At 43.3% G+C, this 22883-nt stretch overlaps 1 protein-coding gene across 1 annotated transcript in view; it reads left to right on the forward strand.

Moving 5' to 3' along the window:
- SIPA1L2 (signal-induced proliferation-associated 1 like 2) overlaps positions 1-22883 on the forward strand; it is a 182007-nt gene that overhangs the window by 68090 nt on the left and 91034 nt on the right. Inside the window, exons 3-4 of the mRNA XM_010838598.1 lie at positions 16144-16277; positions 18024-18212. Of these exons, the coding sequence (XP_010836900.1) occupies positions 16144-16277; positions 18024-18212 (323 nt within the window). The remainder of the gene's footprint in view (positions 1-16143; positions 16278-18023; positions 18213-22883) is intronic.

The following is a 22883-nucleotide window of genomic DNA, read 5'->3' on the forward strand; positions in this document are numbered from 1 at the left end:
CTTCATGGCAAATAGATGAGGAAACAGTGGAAACAGTGTCAGACTTCATTTTTGGGGGCTCCAAAATCACTGCAGATGGTGATTGCAGCCATGAAATTAAAAGACTCTTACTCCTTGGAAGGAAAGTTATGACCAACCTAGATAGCATATTCAAAAGCAGAGACATTACTTTGGCAACAAATGTCCGTCTAGTCAAGGCTATGGTTTTTCCAGTGGTCGTGTGTGGATGTGAGAGCTGGACTGTGAAGAAAGTTGAACGCCAAAGAATTGACGCTTTTGAACTGTGGTGTTGGAGAAGACTCTTGAGAGTCCCTTGGACTGCAGGGAGATCCAACCAGTCCATTCTAAAAGAGATCAGCCCTGGGTGTTCTTTGGATGCTAAAGCTGAAACTCCAGTACTTTGGCCACCTCATGCGAAGAGTTGACTCTTTGGAAAAGACTCTGATGCTGGGAGGGATTGGGGGCAGGAGGAGAAGGGGACAACAGACGATGAGATGGCTGGATGGCATCACTGACTCGATGGACATGAGTTTGGGTGAACTCCGAGAGTTGGTGATGGACAGGGAGGCCTGGCGTGCTGCAGTTCATGGGGTCGCAAAGAGTCGGACATGACTGAACAACTGAACTGAACTGAACCATGGAGAAACAGACTTCCTGCTTAAGCTCTTTTTTTTTTTAATTGATGAAGCTATGGCTGTCGATGCTAGTGATAAAATAGTCTCTTAGAATTATTACGCCCTGAAATCCTTAGGCAGTGAGTCATGCTGGCAAATTGAGTTTAGTAAGTAGTTTTTGTGATTCACCCTTTAAAACATCAGAATGTAAAAAAAAGGATATATATGTGTTTATACAGATACTTACTGCTGGCATCTCATTTGCATTCCTTTGCATATCTTAGTGTAGTAAGTCTACAGAGTGTATACAGAATAAAAAACCAATGTTTTCTGCACCCAAGGTTGCCACCCTCTGATCCATTTAATGTCCTTAGGGTCTATTCCAAGAGATGATTTAAGTTTGCCAGATTCTGTTAATCCTCTTAACTGCTTTTTGTAGTTTTTCTCTTGAACTCTTACTGTCACTTCCTGATGATTAGAAAGAGCTGTCTGTGAGTGGCTTATTTTCTCCACTTTTTCTGATATGCTTCTCAGGATTTTCTTGGACTTTAGAAATGACACCATTAAACTTGGTGGATTTGAGTGTGAAATAAAACATAAAAAAGAAAAAAATCTGAGCACAGAGGACCTGTGGGTGAGTTGTAGGTCAGCATAGATGTGTGGCTTGAAAGCTCGGGCTTGCTGGGCTCCCCCTGGGTCTGCGAATGAGCCAGACAGCTAAATCCTGGACTACTCAGCAAAGCCTGCCCAGTGAGGGTGCCGGGCAGCCATCGCCAAGGCCCTTTGTCTTGTGCGCTGCAGTTCTGTACTGGGCACTCTGTTTACAGCTAATGGGACCTGGGGCCAGGAGGGAGCAGGAGGAGACAGAATTAGAGCCTGCCCAGCCCTGGTGCTCAGCTCGCTCCTGTAGCCATGGATGGTGCTTGCTTCCTCCTATATTTAGCTCTTTCCTGTGGGCCCATGAGACTTCAAAATGCAGTCAGCGACAGTAGTAGCTGCTGATGCTCTGGCTGGTCTCTCTGTCCAGCCATTAAGGATTAAAGGCAGAGGCAGCAGCCCGGGTTTCTGGTGGCCAGGTGGCTAAGGCTTCCTCTGTATGGGAATGGAGCCAGGCTTTTTCCAAGGACCACATGCTTAAAAGCATATGTCTGCCAGATAAAGTGCAATGATTGAATTAATGATTTCCCCTCATTTTTGCATCAAGCCAGATTCATACCAGCTTCAACCATTGGAATAACCCCCAACATGTCACACATTGGAGGAACAGCATTGTTCAGGAGCAGGGGCCCCAGGCAGACTGGCCCAGAGAGGGAGGGTGTTTTTGTAGGTAGCTTTTTTCTTACCCTTTCTCTTTTCCCTTTGCTCAGTTCTCTTTGGAAGAGGGCTGTCACGGAATCTTTTGACACTTTCCAGAATGCCTTTTATTTTCCTTCATGATTCTTCATTGTTCTCTGTGAAACTTCATTTTCAAAAGAATGACATGGCTCCCAGTCTCTGGGAAAGGTTTAAAGACCCAACCTCTAATAAGGTGGTGGACTCTCTACTGAGCAGTTAACAGGAAATGGCTGTGTTTTGTGCCGAGTGTATTCCTGTGACACAGAGTCACCGAACGGCTTTGAATAACTTTGCAAAAGGATTTATGTAGGGGAGTGGCCTGCCATGGTGCCCTGTGGGTAGCATTGCTTGTCTGGGCAAATCCGTCTGTAGCCTTCAGTGAAGCAGCTTTTGGAAAGAGCATGGGGATTGTAGCCAGCCTGGTGAATGCTCCCTAATGTCCCTTCCTTCTACTGGTGATGACCGGGGTGCTTTGGGCTAGGCTGCTGTTTACATCATGGAACACTAGTGAACTTATGGTTTCCTCCTGGGAACTAAGGCCCCCTGGATGGAGGGAGATTCCCCCTGTGGACTTGGTGGGAATTCCCTTTAGCTTTCCTTGGAACATGGCAGACCCCCGGGGGCTTTGAGCCATGTAGAGCCGCTACTGAGCAACTGGCTGTCCCCAGTGTGGCTGGAGCCACAGCCACTCGCACAGCACAGAAAAGCTGTGGATTTCTGTGTGTCCTGTGCTTTTTAGGTAGTTGTACACCGGAGAGTTGCTCCGATGAGTTCTAAAGCTGTTCAGTGCTTTAATTCAGGTCACACACACAAGAATGACTCCAGAAGGTGAAATAAGTTACTTCGAGGTGAACAGAGGTCAAATAGAAGGATAAAACCGCACTTCTTTGATGACTCAGGAGTGAAGTGAGAAATGACAGAATTGTGTCTGAGTCTTTAGGAGCATTGTCTTGGGAGGCCACTTGTCTGGTTTAGGAACGTGTGTTTCTATGAATGTGGGGGAAAAATACTAAGATTGACAATATTCTTTTTTTTTGGTGGGGGTGGTTTGTTGTTGTTGTTCAGTCATTAAGTCGTGTCTGAGTCTCTGCAACCCCGTGGACTGCATGGACTGCAGCACACCAGGCTCCCTGTCCTTCACTATCTCGCATAGTTTGCTCAGATTCCTGTCCGTTGCATCAGTGATACTGTCTAACCATCTCATCCTCTGCCGCCTCCTCCCTTTGCCTTCAGTCTTTCCCAGCATCAGGTGTTTCACAGTGAGTTGTTCTTGGCGTCAGGTGGCCAAAGTATTGGAGCTTCAGCTTCAGCATCAGTTCTTCCAATGAATATTCAGGGTTGATTTCCTTTAGACTTGACTGGTTTGATCTCCTTGCAGTCCAAGGGACTCTCAAGAGTCTTATCCAGTACCACAATTTGAAAGCATCAAGTCTTGGGTGCTCAGCCTTTTTTATGGTCCAACTCTCACATCTACACACGGAAAAACCATAGCTTTGATTGTACGGACCTTTGTCAGCAAAGTGATATCTTCGCTTTTTAATATGCTCTTTTGGTTTATAATTTTTAAATGGCATATAAATGTTGTATGATCACTGTGGGAAAATAAGAAGAGGTAGAGAAGCAAAGAAAAAAGAAGGAAAACTACTCCAGTCTGTGAGAGAGAATTCCCAGGAACAGTTCCTCTTTATCCTGCTAGGCCTTTTCCTTTGCAGATAAACGTGTGTAAAGGTATCCTTCTCCGCTGGGTGCCGTGGAGCTTGCCTTGGGTGCCCATGCTTCTTCGTGGACACTTCTGTCATTGTGTACAGAGCTGCATTAGCATGCTGAGTCATGGTCAGTGATCATAGTCCCCCGTGGGCGCATGGGGAGATGCCAGGTGTTTGCCAGCCATGCCCTGGGCAGGAGAGTTAATGACTGTATTTGCTTTACTTTAAACAAAAAAGACCTATGAACTTGCCAGGAGCACAGAAATAGACATTTATGTCTCATATCTATAAACCTACTCATGTAAAACATATTGATGAATATTCATGTTAATAATAGATCTTTACTTGAAAAGCAAGTTATTATAAAAATGTTTACATTTTATAAAATTTGGAACATTATAAAAATTTAAGTCATAGCCTTCCCCTTCTCCACTTAAATGTGGGCTGTGCTCACTCACCTGTAAAGGGCAGGGTGTGTGAAGAGGGAACGAGTCTGACACACACTACCCCAGCAGGTGATCCAGGTCAGCATCAACAGCAGTAAACCGTGTGGGTGGTTTATACCCTTGATGCGATGGGAGTGGCATTTCTGTGATCTTCCTCTCCAAACAGATAACCTCAGTCAGTTTAAGGAAAAACGTTAAACAGATCACAGCTGAGGTACATTCTAGAAAAATCCCTGCCCAGTACTTCTCAAAACTGCCATGGTCATCAAAAAAAGGGACGTCTGAGAAACCGTTACTCTAGAGGAGCCTAAAGAGACAGGATGACAATGTCATGTGGTGTCCTAGGTGGGATCCTCAAACAGGAAAAGGACATCAGGTAAACAGTAAGAAAATCTGAGCAAACTATGGACTTCAGTTAATAATGGTATATCACTGTTGGTTCATTAATTGAACAAATAAACCAAAGTTTGTAAGGTGTTAATAGCTTGAAAGCTGGGTGAGTGGTATAAGAGAACTCTCCTATCTTTTCAACTTTTCTGTAAATCAAAAAATTTTTAAATCGTTTACCTAATTTAAAAAAAATTTTGTTATAAATTCTCATGATATATTTACAATCAGAATCTTTAAAATAAGAAAGAAGAAACAAATATGGTTCTTGAGTAGCAACCCTACAGGTTTTTGTTACTTTATCCAACTGCCATAGGATTCTGCAAACTGCTGACTCCACTGTTTAAAATAGAGTGAAAACTAATAAGGTGTCCGTTCTGTACAGCCCTTCCTGTACATACTTGCCATGAGTATCTTCCTCAGACTTGAGAGGCAGGAGGATTGTCAAGCTGTAGGATTTCCTATTTCTGCTATCTGTATTGAAATGCACAAGACGTCCCCTTTAAATCTCCCCCTACCCCTTGAAATCTTCAGGTTAAGGTGAGGGACTATTTGGGATGTCCTTGGTGCTGTGGCCCCCACATCTTCACTGAACTCTCTGAAGGAGGCTTTTGTGCCCTACTCATTTTTTTCTTATGATTTTTGGTGACAAGTACAATGAAAGAAATATGTATCTTGTAGAAGTCCTTCATGAGGAACTGGGTGGGTTTTACAGGGCAGACTCTGTAGTGAATATGAAAGAGTCTTAGTTGTCCTCATTTTCTCCCCTCTTCCCTTCCCCTTTTTCTCCCCTCCTTCCTATAGTAGGAGAAAACACTATAGAACCTAAAGAACCTATAGAACTTACAGAACCCCTAAACACTTAGGGGTCCTAGTGTTTATAGTTCCATCATGTGCTCCTGAGTATGACAGAGAATTTCTTTGATTTCCCCTTCCCATCTTAGATTTACAAGAGTTCTTAGGTGTAGGCAGATTGAAATTCTTTTCAAAAAGGTTGGAACTTTCCAAAAAACAGTGTTCAGCTGTTTCCAGGTGCACTGGGTATCCAACAAAAGCTGTATCCATACAACAATGTAGGGTGTTTCCTGGCTTTTCCAAGGTCCATTTCTGCCCATTGTAGAGTCCAAGCTCGTACAGCTTACCGCACAACAGGCTAACAAATCGAGACAAATTGTTAGGGCAAGGAATAGTGACTTTATTCAGAAACCAGCAGGCTGAGAAGACGGACTAGTGTCCTAAAGATCCATCTTAACTGGAGTTGGAATTCCGGGTGTTTTAATACTAAAAGGTGAGGGAGGGGTGTTTGGCTGTTGTAAACTTCTTGCTGAGAATCCTTTGTCCTTGCGCCTGTCCAGGTTTGTCAGGTCGTGACATTCCTGTAACCCTCCAACAAGATAAATGTTGTTCTCTCTAATCTCTGTACGAATGGGGAAGTGTTATATCCTTAAATGTCAGAGCCTTGAGCCTGGGCTGCCCTGTATATGTCCGGCTGTAGGCAACATTCTTAACTTGTAGCAAAAGCAATAGGATACAAAGGTTAAAGTAAAAGAAACAGTACCAATATGAAATCAGATTTACTCTCACCTATTACACCTTAAGATACCAGCTCTTCAGCTTTGAAGGCCCTTCCTATGTCTGGCCCATCCCTGGCCAGCAGATCTGTCATATCTCCAGCTGATCTTTCTAGGGTCTCTTTTCTATAAAAATCTTTAAGTTCCCTTATTTTTTTAACTGCTCTTGCCCTGATCTATGTAAATTTACCCTTTTCTCTGATGCCAGTCTTTGTCATTGATGTTTTAACTGAAGAGTCATACTCGTTTTGTACATCTGCTGAACGAGCACATAGTAGGAAAGGATTCTTCTGGAATATGTGTGACTGCTAACTCACTCCTCTTGATATCAGCTAATGGTTTTATGGCATTGGGAGTGTCTTTTTGCCAGTGGGCAGAGGCATCTGTCTACTCTTGTAGTTGGGGCCTATGACTGGTGGGAGGAAGTGCTGTATCTTTTTTTAAAAGACTTTTTATTTTGTATTGGAGTTTAGCCGATTAGCGATGTTGTGATAGTGTCAGGTGAACAGCAAAGGGATTCAGCCATAGATATACGTGTATCCATTCTCCCCCAAACTCCCTTCCCTTCTAGGCTGCGAGTTGGCCTATCTTGATGGAAAGAGCATAGACTGAAATCAGGCTCTTGGGTTTACATCCCAACTCAGTTTGGGGCAAATTCTTGAACTTCATTGTACCTCAGTTAATCATCTACAAAATGGGATCATTAAAAAAAACTATCTCCTATAAAGAAAGGGCTTAGAACAGTGCCTGTTACATTCTGTGCATTCTTGTCCTCCCAAGAGTTCTTAAATGTAGGAGACTTTCCTCTAAAAAGGAGCTATTATCCCTACCTCCGGTACAGCAGTTAAAGGGCAGTATTTTATTTTAATTGTTAAAAGATGGGAAAAAAGTAGAGCGAACCAGATGGGAGAGTGGGCCCCAGGGAAAGGTATCTGGTGAAGTCCGCCACTCCATTCCAAACACATTCACTTAAGTTTCACTAATGTGGCAGTTGTGGGCATGAGGATAATTTTACATATGAAATGAACCCCATGCCTTAGTGATGCATGGCTGCATTTGCTTTGAATTTCATGCCTGGTGGCTTCTTTTTTTTCCCCCCCTTCTGGTTTTATACAGTCACTGAGGAGAATTAATAGGGAATTGGACACTATTATATTCATAAAGGTGAACTGAGTACCACCTAACAATACTAGTATTCTAAGATGCAAATTCCTCCTTTAGTGGACACAATCACCTCAGTTCTTAACTTCAGTGCCTGGCCAGTGCCTCCACAAACAGAGTTCCCACTGAGGTCCAGAGGGGCTCTTAGCAGGGAAGAATCACCCAGCTACAGCCGAGATTCAGCCTGTGGGTTACGGTCATACGGGTTCCATGCGGCAGATGGGGTGGGGGGCGTGGCTGGAGAAACATGCATGCTGTGCTGGGGAGGTCACAGCTCCCACCCACCGCAGCATCTTAGAACTCTATGCTAGTTCATCGTATCCATCCTCTGGCCTCAGGAGTGTTCTCAGTCAGCTACTGAGGAGTAACGCTCTCATATTTCTCTTGGATGAGGTATTAATACTCTAATATTTCTGTATAGCTTGACCAATGTGGCAGTTAACTGGGAAATCTTCCTTACATTTTGCTACTGGTGTAACAGGGAAGAATAAATCTGCCCCCATATTAGATTTGTTTCTTTTACTTTAACCTTTGTATCCTATTGCTTTTGCTACAAATTAAGAATGTTACCTAAAGCCTGAAATATACAGGAGAGCCCATTCTGGAGGTGCTAATCTTTAAGGGTATAATACTTTCTTATTCCTATGAAGATAAAAAGTTGCAGAAGAGAGAATAGCACTCATCAGACATGACTGAGCGACTTCACTTTCACTTTTCACTTTCATGCATTGGAGAAGGAAATGGCAACCCACTCCAGTGTTCTTGCCTGGAGAATCCCAGGGACGGGGGAGCCTGGTGGGCTGCCATCTATGGGGTCGGACACGACTGAAGTGACTTAGCAGTACTGGAAGTCTACAGGAACATCATGATCTGACCTATGTGGACAGCTGTAAGAATGAAGGATTCTGAACCCCGAGAAGTTTACAACTAACCACACCTCTCCCTCACCTTGCATTTAGAAGTGCTTTTCTAAACCCCTTTGGGGGTGTTTAGGACTTTTTGAGCACAAGCCTCCCATCTCCTTATGGCACTGCTGCTGCTGCTAAGTGGCTTCAGTCGTGTCCGACTCTGTGCGACCCCATAGACGGCAGCCCACCAGGCTCCCCCACCCCTGGGATTCTCCAGGCAAGAACACTGGAGTGGGTTGCCATTTCCTTCTCCAATGCATGAAAGTGAAAAGTGAAGGTGAAGTCGCTCAGTCTTGTCCGACTCTTAGCGACCCTATGGACTACAACCCACCAGGCTCCTCCGTCCATGGGATTTTCCAGGCAAGAGTACTAGAGTGGGGTGCCATTGCCTTCTCTGTATGGCACTGCAGTAAACCTCTACTCCAAACTCAGGGTTTTGGTTTGTTTGGCCGCACTGTGCTTAGGTCACTTGAACTTATTTGTGGTAACACTGATACAGTAAAGTTGGAAATTAGGGTCTTTGGAAATTAGGTCTCAGAGCATCTGCTGCTGCTGCTGCTGCTGCTGCTAAGTCGATTCAGTCGTGTCCAACTGCATGCGACCCCGTAGACAGCAGCCCACCAGACTCCTCCGGCCATGGGATTCTCCAGGCAAGAACACTGGAGTGGGTTGCCATTGCCTTCTCCACCTAGAAGCTTATTAAAACCCACCGACCCTGTATTTGTTTAGATCCAAAATTTATTTCATTCTTTGCCCCACTTAAAAAAATTAAAGGAAAGCTGGACAACTACTCCCCTCAGCAGTGGCTGGCCCTCTCAGCTTTTATGCAGAAACCTTTCTTGCTCTTGTAGTATTTTCTTTCTCCTTCCCATTCTCATAGCAGATAATACTAAAATTTATACCTTATCAAAGGAACTCATTGGTAGCTACCTTACTTTGCAAGTTACACTTTTTATTCAAGGCTTTCTTAAAATTGTGTCTCCTAAGATACCATCCTTACATTCAGGAGAGTTTTGCTGTCTCATCTTTAAGTTGTGTTCATTTTACTGTGTATGAGTTGATTTTTACAATTTAAATCTTTACAGTAATGTCATCACCCTTGAGTTGCCTTATTTTTTTTCACTTTTTATTTTGTATTGAAGTATAGCTAGTTAACAGCACTGTGATAGTTTCAGGTGGACAAAAAGGGACTCAGCCATACATATACATGCATTCTTTCTCCCCCAAACTCCCCGCCCACGCAGGCTCCCACGTAACACTGAGCAGAGTTCCCTGTGCTATACAGTAGGTGCTTGTTGGTTATCCATGTTAAATATAGCAGCGTGTACATGTCCATCCCAAGCTCCCTAACTATCCCTGCTCCCCATCCTCCCTGCTGGCAACCATAAGTTTGTTCACACTTGATTTGATTGACATGAAGGAGCTCTAAAGCCAGACTGCCTAGCTGTGCATTCTGACTCGGTCATCACGGGCTTGTGACTTTGAGCATGTCATCAACCTCTCAGCTTCAGTATTGCTTTCTGTGAAATGGGAATACCTGCTCACAGGCATGGAGATGAATGAGTTAATTTATGTAAGGTATCCTTAATACTGTTATTTTCACTGTAATACACTGGATTTTTTAAGCTTCACTGATGCTTTGGTTAAATTTTGGTCAGAAGAGCCTTCATATAACCAAAAAGCATCATTTTCCTCATCAAATTTCATAATTTAATCCATGAAACATTAGCAGGGAGTTTGAGGTTCCTTGAGGTTCTCTAATGACTCTTAATGTTATTATCTGTGAAAGCAGATCCTATTGTTTTCTTCATTCATTTATGAATTTGTCATTCCTTATTTATATCTGTATAACTCCTGGAACAGAGGAGGTGATTAAACAGTGGTTTGGAGGGGAAGATGACAGAAGATAGGAGTTTAGGTAGGAGTTTAGACAGCAGTCACCTGCAGCCATGGGTTTAACCCAGATAGGCAGTGAGCTGACAGTGAAATCATCAGCTGATTGTTGAAAGAACATGGAACCATTAAAGGAAAGCTTTGCTGTGTGTACTGACCAATGCAGAGGGAAGGGGCCCGACCCAGTCACTGGTGGTTCTGGTGGACTTGCTGATGGCACCATGGCCAGGGTGAGAAACCTCGTGAGGGAGAGGCACAGGGCTTCTCTTACATGCTGGCCTCCACAGCCTGGAGCGTTGGGATCCTTGCCTCTTCAGTCCATGAGATGAGCCCAGTACATCTACCGTCCAAGATTTGACAGTGCCTGGAAACAGCCTTTGGACTAAGGTTCCACATAGCCCTTAAAAAAAAAATAAAAAAAAACTTCCAAATTAGAATTTTTTCTTTTCTTTACTGAACAAAGTGCACCAGAGCTATGTGCTGAATCTCATTTCCTACACTGAAATCTTGTTAATCGATTAAAAAAAAAAAATCTAGCCTTTTATTTGCATGATATATGGATTTTCATTCAGCTTTCCCACAGTCTTTTCACAGCTTCTATTCTGCCAAGGAAGGATTTTATTTGATTCTCTGTTGCATCAGTTTTATGGAAATCGGGTGCTTGGGATGAAGATGGGCCCCTTGGGTGAGGGGCTCATTGTCCTGTCCCCCAGAGGGCAAGGCTCTTGTGATGCACATGAACAGACTGAGCTGTCCTGAAAGGGACCAGGTGTCATCTGAGGGTTACCTCGGCTCCCTCCTGGAGACATAGGGAGCACCTTTCCTGCGCTTATCTTCATGATATGTGGAACGCCCTATATAAAAGCTAGACGGAGTGCTCCAGTGTGCAGCAGAAGATAATCTTATTTCCTTAGAAACACATCCAGGTAACCTGCTTTATTCCTTGGTGAAACTGAAAGCACAGAGAGATTCCTTAGAAAATAGCTGCAGGGACTCAGAACTGGTGAGTCCAAAGGTCGAGTCGTGGTTGTACCTAGCCGAAAAGTCACCTCTGCTTGCGTTCAGAAGTGTGTGTCTGCACTGCTGTATTCAAAATGGATAACCGACAGTATAAGTATCGCACAAGGAACCCTCCTCAGTGTTATGTGCCAGCCTGGATGGGATGGGGGTTTGGGGGAGAATGGATGTATGTGCACGTATGGCTGAGACCCTTTGCTCTTCACCGGAAACAACCATAGCGTTGTTAATCGGCTGTACCCCGATACAAAATAAAAAGTTTGAGGTCTGGGAAGAAAAAGATAGTGTGTGTCTGTGAGAGATGGAGACAAGAGTCAAAAACAAGTGTGGCGCATGGCTTGGAAAGATAGACCCAAAGGAAAAAAATGGTTTTCTTACTAATTTGCCATCTTTGGTGGAAAGGGTAATATACACATTAAAAAAAAGAAGAATTCTTGATAGAAATTACTCAGTAAAGTATTATATATGCCACTGCTTTCTTCAAAAGACTATCCTGAATATAATATAATCTCTGATTACAGATTAACTTTTTGAGATTAAAAGTATGAATCTTGTTCAGTTTGACTCTTAAGCTGTGTTGGGATCAAAAATCAAAATGCCCATAATGCTGTTCATTTGATTTTTTGTTTCTCATTGAGTTTTTTGTCAGTAGGATTCCTGCCTTCAACTATAATGCTTTTCTCAGGTTATTGATGATACATGTGTTATATATATATATACATTTTGTAGTGGGGCGTTGGTGCTGAGGTTAAGAACTACCCAAGGTTATTAAGTAGGTAATAAGTAGGAAAGCTCAGATTCAGAAACTGATTATCAGGCTCATTAGACTTATAGATGCTTATGCTAAGTCGCTTCGGTCATGTCTGACTCTGGGTGTCCCATGGACTGTAGCATGCCAGGCTCCTGTGCCCATGGAATTCTCCAGACAAGAATACTGGAGAGAATTATAGATATTTAACAGTAAATGAATTTAGGGATGCTAGTTAAACTTGGTCATTTGTACATACATGTTCTCTCTCTCCCTTCCAAACAACACTAAAAAACTGATGGTGAAGGAGTACAAAAAGGGCATAAAGCCACAGAGGAACAAACTAGGAAGGTGCCACATAAGGCAAGGTATGCCAGAGTTAACTGATGAGCAGGGCGGTTCTGCAGCTTGGAGGATGACTCTTCCCCCAGCGCTGGAGGGCAGTGTGTGGCGGGGACAGGCCATCAGAAGATAGTCTACTCCACAGAGCAGGTTGGTGGAGTGAGCTGCGGTGGAGCAGCCTGTAGAGAGCTTTGGGCTGCTTCTAAGATGCTACTTGAGTAAATGCCAGCAGTGACTGCTGCTGCCCCACCCAGGCTCTGGGATTGGGTCACCACTGCATCCCATAGCCAAGGCTTCTCCCCAGTCATGGCCTCCCCACATCCACCTAAAAATATTAGAACTAATAAGTGAAATCAGCAAAGCTTCAGAATACAAGATTAATATACAGAGATCAGTTGCTTTTCCATAGATTAGTAATGAACTACTGAAAGAGAGAGTTAAAAAAAAACAATGCTATCTAAAATTTCATCTGAAAGAATAAAATATTTAGGAGTAAACTTAACTCTGAAAACTATAAAATATTGATGAAGGAAATTGAAGATGATACAAAGAAATGGAAAGATATCCTGTGCTCTTGGATTGGAAGGGTTTTATTAAAATGGTCCTACTCTCCAAAGCAGTCTACAGATCCAATGCAGTCTTTATCAGGATACCCATGATGTTTGTTTTTTGTAGAACTAGAACAGATAATTTTAAAATTCCTATGGATCCACAAAAACCAAAACAATCTTGAGGGAGAAGAACAAAGCTAGAGGTATCACCTCCCAGACGTCAGATTATACTACAAAGTGATAGTCGTCAAAACAGCATGGTACTGGCACAAAAACAGACATGGATCAATGGGACAGAACAGAGAGCTGAGGAATAAGCCCACACATGTATGGTCAAATAATCTATGATAAAGGAGGCAGTATACAGTGGAGAAAAGACAGCTTTATCAATAATTGGTGCTTGGAAGACTGGACAGCTGCATGTGAAAGAGTGAGATGAGAATGTTTCCTTACACCATCTGCAGAAATAATTCAAAATGGACTAAAGATCTAAATCTTGCAGACCATAAAGCTCACTGAAAAGAATACAAGCTGAACACTCTTTGACATAAGTCATAGCAGTATTTTTTTAAACCTGTCTCCTGAGGCAAAAGAAATGATAGCAAATATAATCAAATGGAGCCTCATTAAACTTAAAAGCTTTTGCAAAATAATCCATTGACAAAACAGAAAGACATTCTACCATATGTGAGAAAGTATCTGTAAATGATGACCAACAAGGGGTTAATAATGAAAACATATAAATATCTCATCCAATTCAATATCACAAACCAAACAGCCCAGTCAGAAAATGGGCAGAAGACCTGAACAGACATTTTTCCAAAGAAGAAATACAGATGGGTAATCAGCACATGAAGGAATGCTCAACATCACTAATTATTAGAGAAATCAGAGTAACAATGATAGATCACCAGACACTAGTCAGAATGGCCATCACCTCAAAGTCCACAAATGGGATATGTTGGTGAGGACATGGATTAAAAGGGAACCCTCCTACACTGTTGGCAGGAATGTGAATTGATACAGCCAGTACGGAGAATAGTATAGAGGTTCCTCAAAAACTGAACATAGAGTTGTCATGGGATCCTGCAATCCCAGTCCTGGGCATATACCTGAAGAAAACTATAATTAAAAAAGATACATGCACCCCAGTGGTCATAGTAACACTGTTCACAATAGCCAAGACATGGAAGCAACCTGATGAATGGATGAATTGAATGAATCCATTCAGTAGATGAATGGATAAAGAATTGGTACAGTCCTTTTGGTCCTGACTGGTTCAAAAGGAAATTATGTCAGTATTTATCTTTATTATTCAGCCATAAAAAAGAATGAAACACCGCCATTTGTAGCAATGTGGTTGTACTTAAAGAATATTATGTTTAGTGAAACAAGTCAGAGAGAGACAAGTAATTATTGATTGGTATGTGGAATCTAAAAAATAAAACAACTGAATATGTATAGCAGAACAGAAACAGGCTCACAGATATAGAAAGCAAACTAGTGGGGACCAGAAGACGGAAGGAAGGGTTAGAGGGTTAGGGTAGGGATGAAGAGATGCAGATTGTTTTGTATGAAATAGATAAGCAACAAGGATATATTGTACAGCACAGGGAATTATAGTCATTACTTTGTATATAACTTTTAATAGAATAAAATCTATAAAATACTGAATCACTATGCTGTATGCCTGAAATGAACATAATATTGTAAATTAGCTATACTTAAAAAAAAAAAAAAAAAAAAAGAAGTTGAAAGCATATAGAATCTTCCTAGACCAGGGATTGAACCTATGTCCCCTGCATTGGCAGGTGAATTCTTAACCACTGGACCACCAGAGAAGCCCTTGACTTTCTTTTGATTTGTATCACAGGTTTTATCAAAAGCCTACCAAGAAACTGATTTGAGCATTTTTGCAAGTCACTTCTTGAAATATGTTCTTAATGCAGCAGGCTGTTAATAAATAACTCGTTGGTAAATAATTCATGTTTTGCAATGTATTTTTAATGTATTATTTATTTTTAATTTCACTGGAGTTGTGCATGTTTGTAACAGTTAAGCAGACTATTATCAGTACATAATTTACAAGGATGAGGGATCCATGAAAAACAAAGACTCACTTCCTATTATATAAGCCCAGGACTGAGGCAATAATTCACCTTTTTAGTCCCTAAAATAGGGGACTTGCTGCTTCTAGTCCTGACTGGTTCAAAAGGAAATTATGTCAGTATTTATCTCATTTGGTTACAAGTAAAAAGTAAATGATCTGCCTTTGAAGATGTAGCCAGTGTTCATTAGTGGCTTTGGATAATGTTTTCCTTGAGTGATACAAGTACTGTTTTTCTTTGTTGACCTTAACCTATTTTCTACTTTATGAATAACATTCCTTATTCCTTCAGAAATTACTGTGGCAGGAGATGTTAGCATAGCCCAAAGCCTTTGGAATACCTATGGCTTTTTTCAAGCTTACAAACATGTGATGGAGCATGTTTCTCTTTAACTGAAAACTATACATCAGAAAGATTGGCCCAAACTACTAAGGTGACATTGGAAAGGGATAAAAGTGAAAAAGGGGGAGGTTGTTAAAGTGATTTTGCATACAGGGTGAAAGAAACCAGCTTTGTAAGTGCGCACCTTGGAGAATGGACTGGGCAGCAGTTCATTAAGAAGTAAATGAATAACACCTGGGGCTTTGCGTGGCTCGCTCGCTTAGCGTGGATTATTGGTATGAAGGTTTGCTAAAATCGAGAAGCAGCATGAATAAACATTTGCATATTTGCACCGTCCGTGTTGTATGGGTTGGAGCACATCTGAGTGTTGTGTTAAGTCTGGGTCCTTGCAGAAGAAGACACTTAAAAAGTGTGGTTGGAGTGAAGCTTTTATACTTCTTTCAGCAGAGCTCACTTACGCATCCAGAAGGGCTTCTCCCAGAGCTGAGCTTGCCGTCACTGGCAGCGTTCAGACTGGAATATATGCTTCATGACGGGGAAGTTTTTCTGGGTTGTGACTCCACGGCCAAGACCATGTCTGGCACACAAGTGTTCTGTAAGTAAGAGACTAGTGATCATGTCTTAGGAAGAATGTCCTTGCAGGTCCCTATGCTAGCTGCCTCATGGTCACCTACCAGGTGGGCACTCAACCCAGTGCTCTGTGCCGTTCTAGAGCACTGCCTGGGGGGATGGGGCGGGAGACGGGAGTGGGGTTCACGAGGGGGCAGACATATGTATACCTGTGGCTGATTCATATTGAGGTATGGCAGAAACCAACGCAATATTGTGAAGCAAGTGTCCTCTTGCAATAAAAAAGAAAAGTGCGTCTAAGTTGGAGATAAAAAAATTGATCACGTTTGTGGGAAATCCTGCACCAGAGACGCTGGTGCATCTTCTGGACTAGATACACAAGTTGCAGGATCCCCATCCTCTTCCTGCTTCCTTCTTCTCATGCCTCCACTTTCTCCATCACAGAGCATCAGAACTATTTTGGAATCGATGAGAACCTCGGCCCTGTGGCAGTCAGCGTGCGGAGGGAGAAGGTGGAAGACCCCAAGGAGAAGGAAGGGTCCCAGTTCAACTACCGGGTGGTTTTCAGGACAAGTGAGGTACTGGGCGCGTGTGGCGTCTGCCCCGGGCTGGGCCTCGGGTCACTGCTTGGGTTGTTGCCTACAATGTGTGGCTTTTATTGTCAGTGTTGCTCACACCAGTTAAGATGACTGAAAGGGCTTACACTATTTGGTTCCGAGTGAAATATCTGCAAACTTGTGATGGGTGTTAAGTGGCAGCGATTTTACCATCACCTTACAAGACAGAAAGGATAAAATCAGCAGAATGCAAGGTTCTTGGGCATAGGGCAGAGGACAAATCTGAACTATATGATTCATGTCAAAATTGAAAAACAACTTTAGAATCAAATGCAGAAAACCAGGAAGCCACCCATGAGGTGAGTGTTGGCTTAGTGTGTCTGTGGGTCCAGGAGCTCCGTGGACCCACACATCCTCCCACCAGCAACCAGGTTACTCCCCCACTGGTCTTGCTCTGAGTGAAAAGTGAGGCTATAACACAGATGGCTGATGCACGTAGATGGGAATGTTGATTTACATAAAGACCCAGATCTGATTTGCACTTTAGTTTTTATCCTCTTGACCGTTGTAATTAGATGGGAATGTATTGGTCATACAGTCCTGAATGTGTATTTTGGTGACTCCTGGGTCTGAGTTCAGAGAGCCCCTCAAAGGCTTTGCCCAGGCCTAGTACTCAGTGTCTACTTGCCTGTGCATTGGTATCTTATGGCCCAGGTTCTGTGCCATAAGTAGGAGAAACAAGCCCTCTCTGAAGATGGCATATTTTAAGCTGTGGACCTATGCCATCCAGTTCAGTAGCTGCTAACTACAGGCGGCTATTTGAGTTTAAGGGAATCGAATAAGAAATAAGTTTCCACTGTCACACCTGTAACAGGTCACGTGCTTCACAGCCACTTGGGGATGATGGCTCCTGGGCCAGCCAGTGCAGTGGGAGGACGACCTCATCACTGCAGAGAGTCTTGTTGGACAGCGTGCCCTGGGCACTGTCAAATGCTAGGCTCCACTGTGACCTCCATCACTATGGCTGCTTTGTAGCAAGAGTGGAGGGTAGGGGGTGGGGTGGGATGAGAGCCAGCCCTCTAGGCTGGCAGTGCTGCTGGGTTTCCTTTCTCGGCACATTAGACCTGGGGTTAGATTTGCTGTGTCAGAACAGTGACTCCATGAGGACATATCACAGATGGGGAGGAAGAACCTCCTTGGACCTGAGTCACTTGCCTCTAGAGGTCTCAGAGTGGCCCCACCCAGCCTTGGGAATTGTCAGCAGTGGGAAGTTAAATAGAAGAACATGAAGAGTAGAAGAGAGAAAAAAATAAGAAAACAAATAAAAAGGAAAAATACAAAAAGAAACAAACAAAACAAAACAAAAAGAGTAGAAGGAAAGACGATGGTCCATGGGAGAACGGAAAGGGAAGGACGGAGGAGATGGCTACGACTGGCCCAGCCCTGTGGCTCCTGGCTAGTCAGCACTGTTGGCTCTGATTGCGGTGGGTGTGTCTTTATGTCTGCTTGGTGGGGCATTGCCCCCTCCTCCTCATGCCTTGGGCACATCTGGTTACGTCAGCCCCACCCAGCTCCTTCCTGACTTCTGTATACCTCTGTGTAAAGACTGATGAAGGTTGAATCTGCTTCTTCAGATTGAGAACTGTAGTCTCTTGTACTCACTTAGAAAAGAGCTTTCTCTTTCTTGCTCTTTTTTTTTAAGGCAGTTGAAACATTATGCTTTAAAGAGTCAAGGTTAACTGAAGTGTGTGCTATTTTGCCCCACAGTTGACAACGCTGAGAGGAGCAATTTTGGAGGATGCCATACCCTCTACCGCCAGGCATGGGACTGCACGTGGGCTCCCGCTCAAAGAAGTTCTGGAATACGTCATTCCTGAGCTCAGCATCCAGTGCCTGAGGCAAGCCTCCAGCTCACCCAAGGTCTCAGAGCAGCTGCTCAAGCTCGATGAGCAAGGGGTGTGTATCACGTATGAGACTGAAGTGTGTGACGCTTGGTGTCCATGGTCCTGAATGTTTCAGTGTTTTCCCATCCATCTTCCTTTTAAGATTATTTATTTTTAATGCCTTAAAGCATTTTCTCTCCAGTTTTTCCCAGATGTGCCTCTATTACTAGTTAAGATGCCTTTATTATTAAGTAATGCATCTCCTGCTGAGTTGTGACTTGCATTGTTTTTTTAAAGATGATTGTGTACTTGTTTTATTTTTTAAATTATTTATTTATTTTTGGCTGTGTTGGGTCTTTGTTGCTACACGGGTTTTCTCTTGTGGCCAGCAGGGACTACTCTCTGGCTGTGGTGTGATGACTTCTCATTTTGGTGGCTTCTCTGGTTGCATGCAGAGCACAGGCTCTAGGCGCAAGGGCTTCAGTAGTTAACGTATGTGGGCTCAGTAGCTGTGGCTTGCAAGCTCTGGAGCACAGGCTCAGTAGCTGTGGCTCAAAGGCTTAGTTGCTCTGCAGCATCTTAGTTCCTAGACTAGGGACTAAACCCCTATCCTCTGCATTGGTAGGTGGATTCTTAATCACTCGACCACCAGGGAAGTCTGTGACTTGCATTATTTTTATCAAGGTCTGGTATGTCCCAGCCAGCAGGAGCAGATCTGATTCATGACTGTTAGGGATCGCTGGTGTCTTTCCCCAGGGTTCTTGTAGTTGTTGTTGTTGTTTTTAAATTTATTTATTTCATCTGTTTATTTGGCTATGCCTGGTCTTAGTTGCAGAATGTGGGTCTGTGATGTGGCATGTGGGATCTAGCTCCCTGACCAGGGGTCAAACCTAGGCCCTGTGTGTTGAGAGCATGGAGTCCTAGCTGCTGGGCCACCGGGGAAGTCCATCCCCTGAGTTTAAAGAACTCACATTGGACCTTTCCCTGAACTATTTCCCTGAATTTATTGTTGTTTACTGTGTGTAAAACATCAGGTTTACGGATGGCAGTGAACAGCATGCATCAGGAAAATCGAGACACTAAGACCTAGTCCTTACTCTTGGGGAGATCACTATGACAGAGCACAAAGGCCCTTGCAAGGCAGAATGTGGCCGTGGTGGGTTTGAAGAGGCAGAAGTGCAGTGTGTTCTGGGGAAAGAGATTTGAGTAGAATTCCAACAGGGAGATATGAGTACTTAGCTCTTTTAGAAACTATGACTCTTTTCTTTTCAAGGAAGGGGCACACGCAGGGAAGCTGAGAGTTAAAACAACGACAATAAGCATAGAAGAATGAATGCTGGGCTAAGGCTTATGCACTTGATATGGAAGGCAGGAGGAAGCATTGAAGGTTTTCGAGTGGGACAGGACATGATGGTAGCCGTGCTTTAGGAAGATTATCTCGTAGAAGGGAATTGGACAGTCAGGTGAAGGTAGAGCTTCATAGTGGCCTGGAGCTCAATTATGTGATTATTGACATCATCCGGGAGAGAATGATGGACAGGATGTACCCAGAAGATGGAAAGAGGTCTTTTAACTTCAGATGCAAGATAATTTGTAGGCAAAACTGAGAGTTAGGTGCCCAAGAGTATGCAGTTTGTTTTAAATGAGTGGATTTGTGTTTAAGTCCCTCATGGCTTACACAGTTAAGAATCTGCCTGGAATCCCAGAGACCTGGGTCAGGAAGATCCCCTGGAGAAGGACATGGCAACCCACTTCAGTGTCCTTGCCTGGAGAATCCCATGAACTGAGGAGCCTGGCAGGCTACAGTCCATGGGGTCGCAAAGAGTTGGACACAACTCAGCGGCTGGCACTTTTCACTTTTCTTTCACCTGGTTTAAACAAAAGAAAAAGACAATTGTGATGTGGTTCCAGAATTTTCCAAGGAAAATATTTTGGCACATTTTGGAGGGAAGATGTGGTACTTCCTGGTTGACCCAGTAACACTCATTATGTTGTATTGGTAGAGTGTTTGATACTTGGATGGCTAGAATTCTAAAAGAGATGAAGTTGTAATTTTTCTAGCAAATTAACACTGCATTCTCAGCCAGAGGAAGCAGACACCATGATATTCGGAATGGATAATCCTGAGATCTGCCTTTCTCAACATTGAGGCCTGACATATTCAAACCAACAACTAAACCTGAGTAGTTGACTTCTAAAATTGCACAGAAGCATTCACCATGGTTATCACTAGTAAAGTGTGTGGTATGTAATGGCCATGAGGCAGCTGAGAAAATCCTGTTGTCATGGAGGGGCAGAGCAGGTGTGTTGCTGCTGGTCTGGGGACTCAGGGTTCAGGTGGGCTTGGTGTGAAGCATTTGTCACTGAGCCAGACTTGGGTCCGCTTGCCTGCACAGAGTCAAGCCAGGTTGTGGTGAGGGTGAGTGCAGTGTTTATTTTAAGGAAACCAGTCCATCCTATAGCCCCAATTATATGTTTCCAGTGCTTTTTCTTTTGAATTATATTTACTTGACTCTGCTATACTTTATTAATAGTGTACAATATGATGTCTTGACTTCCCACAACTCTTAATGATATCTAAAGGTATCTTAGTGGTGTCTTATCTCATATTCTAGTTTCTAAAGGGTCTTAAAAGTTACACTCATCGGTTGGGGTGTTTGAGAATTTCTTTCAGTTAGTGCTGTTTTTATCCACTTTCCTAATAGAAAGCTGCCCAGGGAGGGAATGGGCCAATTTTATGTTACTATTCTTAAGGGGTTTTAATATCAAAAAATTACTTAAAAAGGATAGATTGTTGTTTCCTGCTTTCTTGGAGTTTGGAATCTATTCATGGTTTGACACTGAGTTTATCTGCTCCGTACAAGAGATGCTGTAATAGAGGTATAGTAGGTCCCAGATCATTCATTCCATTCTTTACGTTTGGTGAGATGTGTTGAGCAGGAAGACTCCATGCCATGGAGAATAATAAAGAAAGTAATCCTGAGTAGTACTTGAAAGTTTTGTTACTTTATCTACATAAATTCATCAACTTCTAAGATCCCATTTTTTTTTTAAGACTATCCTAGTTTTTCTAACAAGTGAGTTCATAAGATTATATAGATTGACTTTTTTTTAAAAATTGGAGTATAGTTACAATGTTGTGTTAGTTTCAGATGTACAGTAGAGTGATTCAGTTATGCATATATATGTATATATATTCTTTTTACTGTAGATTATTATGGGATATTGAGTAGAGCTCCCTGGCTATACAGTAGGTCCTTGTTATCTTTTTTATATAGTGTGTGTGTGCTGCGTCACTTCAGTTGTGTCCAGCTCTTTGTGATGCTATGGACTATAGCCCTCCAGGCTTCTTTGTCCGCGGTATTCTCCAGACAAGAGTACTGGAGTGTGTTGCCATGCCCTCCTCCAGCGGATCTTCCTGACCCAGAGATTGAACCCATGTGTCTGATGTCTCCTACATGGGCAGGTGGATTGTTTACCACTTTTGCCACCTGAGAAGACCATATATAGCACTGTGCTATGTTAATCCAAAAATGTTAATTTGTACCTCCCCACTAGGTTGACTTTGTAAAAAAAATAATTCAGGTTGGTAATGACAGCAGCAACCCCAACCCACTCCAGTATTCTTTCCTGGAGAATCCCATGGACTGAGGAGCCTCGTGGGCTACAGTCCACGGGGTCGCAAAGAGTCGGACATGACTGAGTGACTTCACTTTCACTTTCATGACGTCTTACTGACTTAGAATATTATGGCATCTTTGGATTCGTTCTTAAGCCAACTGCCCCTCCAGATATATGTTCGCTCATGCACCAGTTTGTTTGAGAGGAAATCAGAGAGGTCTGAACACACGAGACTACACACTTACACAGGTGGTTGAGTTTAGAGAGGGCAGTGACAGGACTTCCCTGCACACTTGAATTTATTTTCAAGGCCATTCTGAGACTTTGTCTTTTGCTGCCTTCCTTTAAATTTAAATTTTCTGCTCAATAATTACAGAGTTTCTGGCCTTGGGTACAGAGTGTGCGGTCTTGATCCATTCTCAGGAGGCTGGGGATCGTCTGCCTGTCTATGCAGGGTCTGTGTGTTCAGCCCTGGACACAGAAGCAGTATAGAGTTTTGACAAGTGGGTGTTTTTAGTTTTTGACTGTGGTGATGCCCAAGGTTCCTGGTTCCCTGAGGTTCCCCCCAGGACTGTGAGCCTGGTGTAATTTGCATCAGAATAGTTAAGGAGGGTCAGTGGGAGTGGAGGTATGGTTAAAGGTGACCTCAGGTTTAGGTGTAGAGGCCTTAGAGACGAAGCTTGTTCCAAGAGAATTGAGGGTTTTCGTTCATGGAGACCTGGGGTCTGTCCTCCCCTTGGAATTGGGCCAGCTTTCTGATAAACCATGGGTGGGAGGGGTCAGCCTCAGTATATTGCATTGCTGTTGATTTCATGAGGTTTCTAAGAGACCGAGAGCTATGTCTTCCTCCACACAACGTCCCATTCTGTTCTTTTATTGAAATTGTGCTACACTGGCCACAGTGGTTAGTTCTCAGTTGCTGGAGATGGTTCTGTCTCCCAAGTCCCATCTCATGTCCTCTCCCACTGGCACACAGGTCACAGAGGCCAAGCTGGTGAGTGGGGGGGCGAGGGGGGGGGGCGGCCCAAGTGGTGTGTGTGTAAGAGGGCATCTCCACTGGAGCAGAGTTCTGGGGCTGGGAAGGACAGCTGGGGGCTTTGAAGTCTCTCCTAGCCACATCCAT

The sequence above is a fragment of the Bison bison genome, unplaced genomic scaffold (genome assembly GCF_000754665.1).
Source record: "Bison bison bison isolate TAMUID 2011002044 unplaced genomic scaffold, Bison_UMD1.0 scf7180017864099, whole genome shotgun sequence".
NCBI lineage: Eukaryota > Metazoa > Chordata > Mammalia > Artiodactyla > Bovidae > Bison > Bison bison.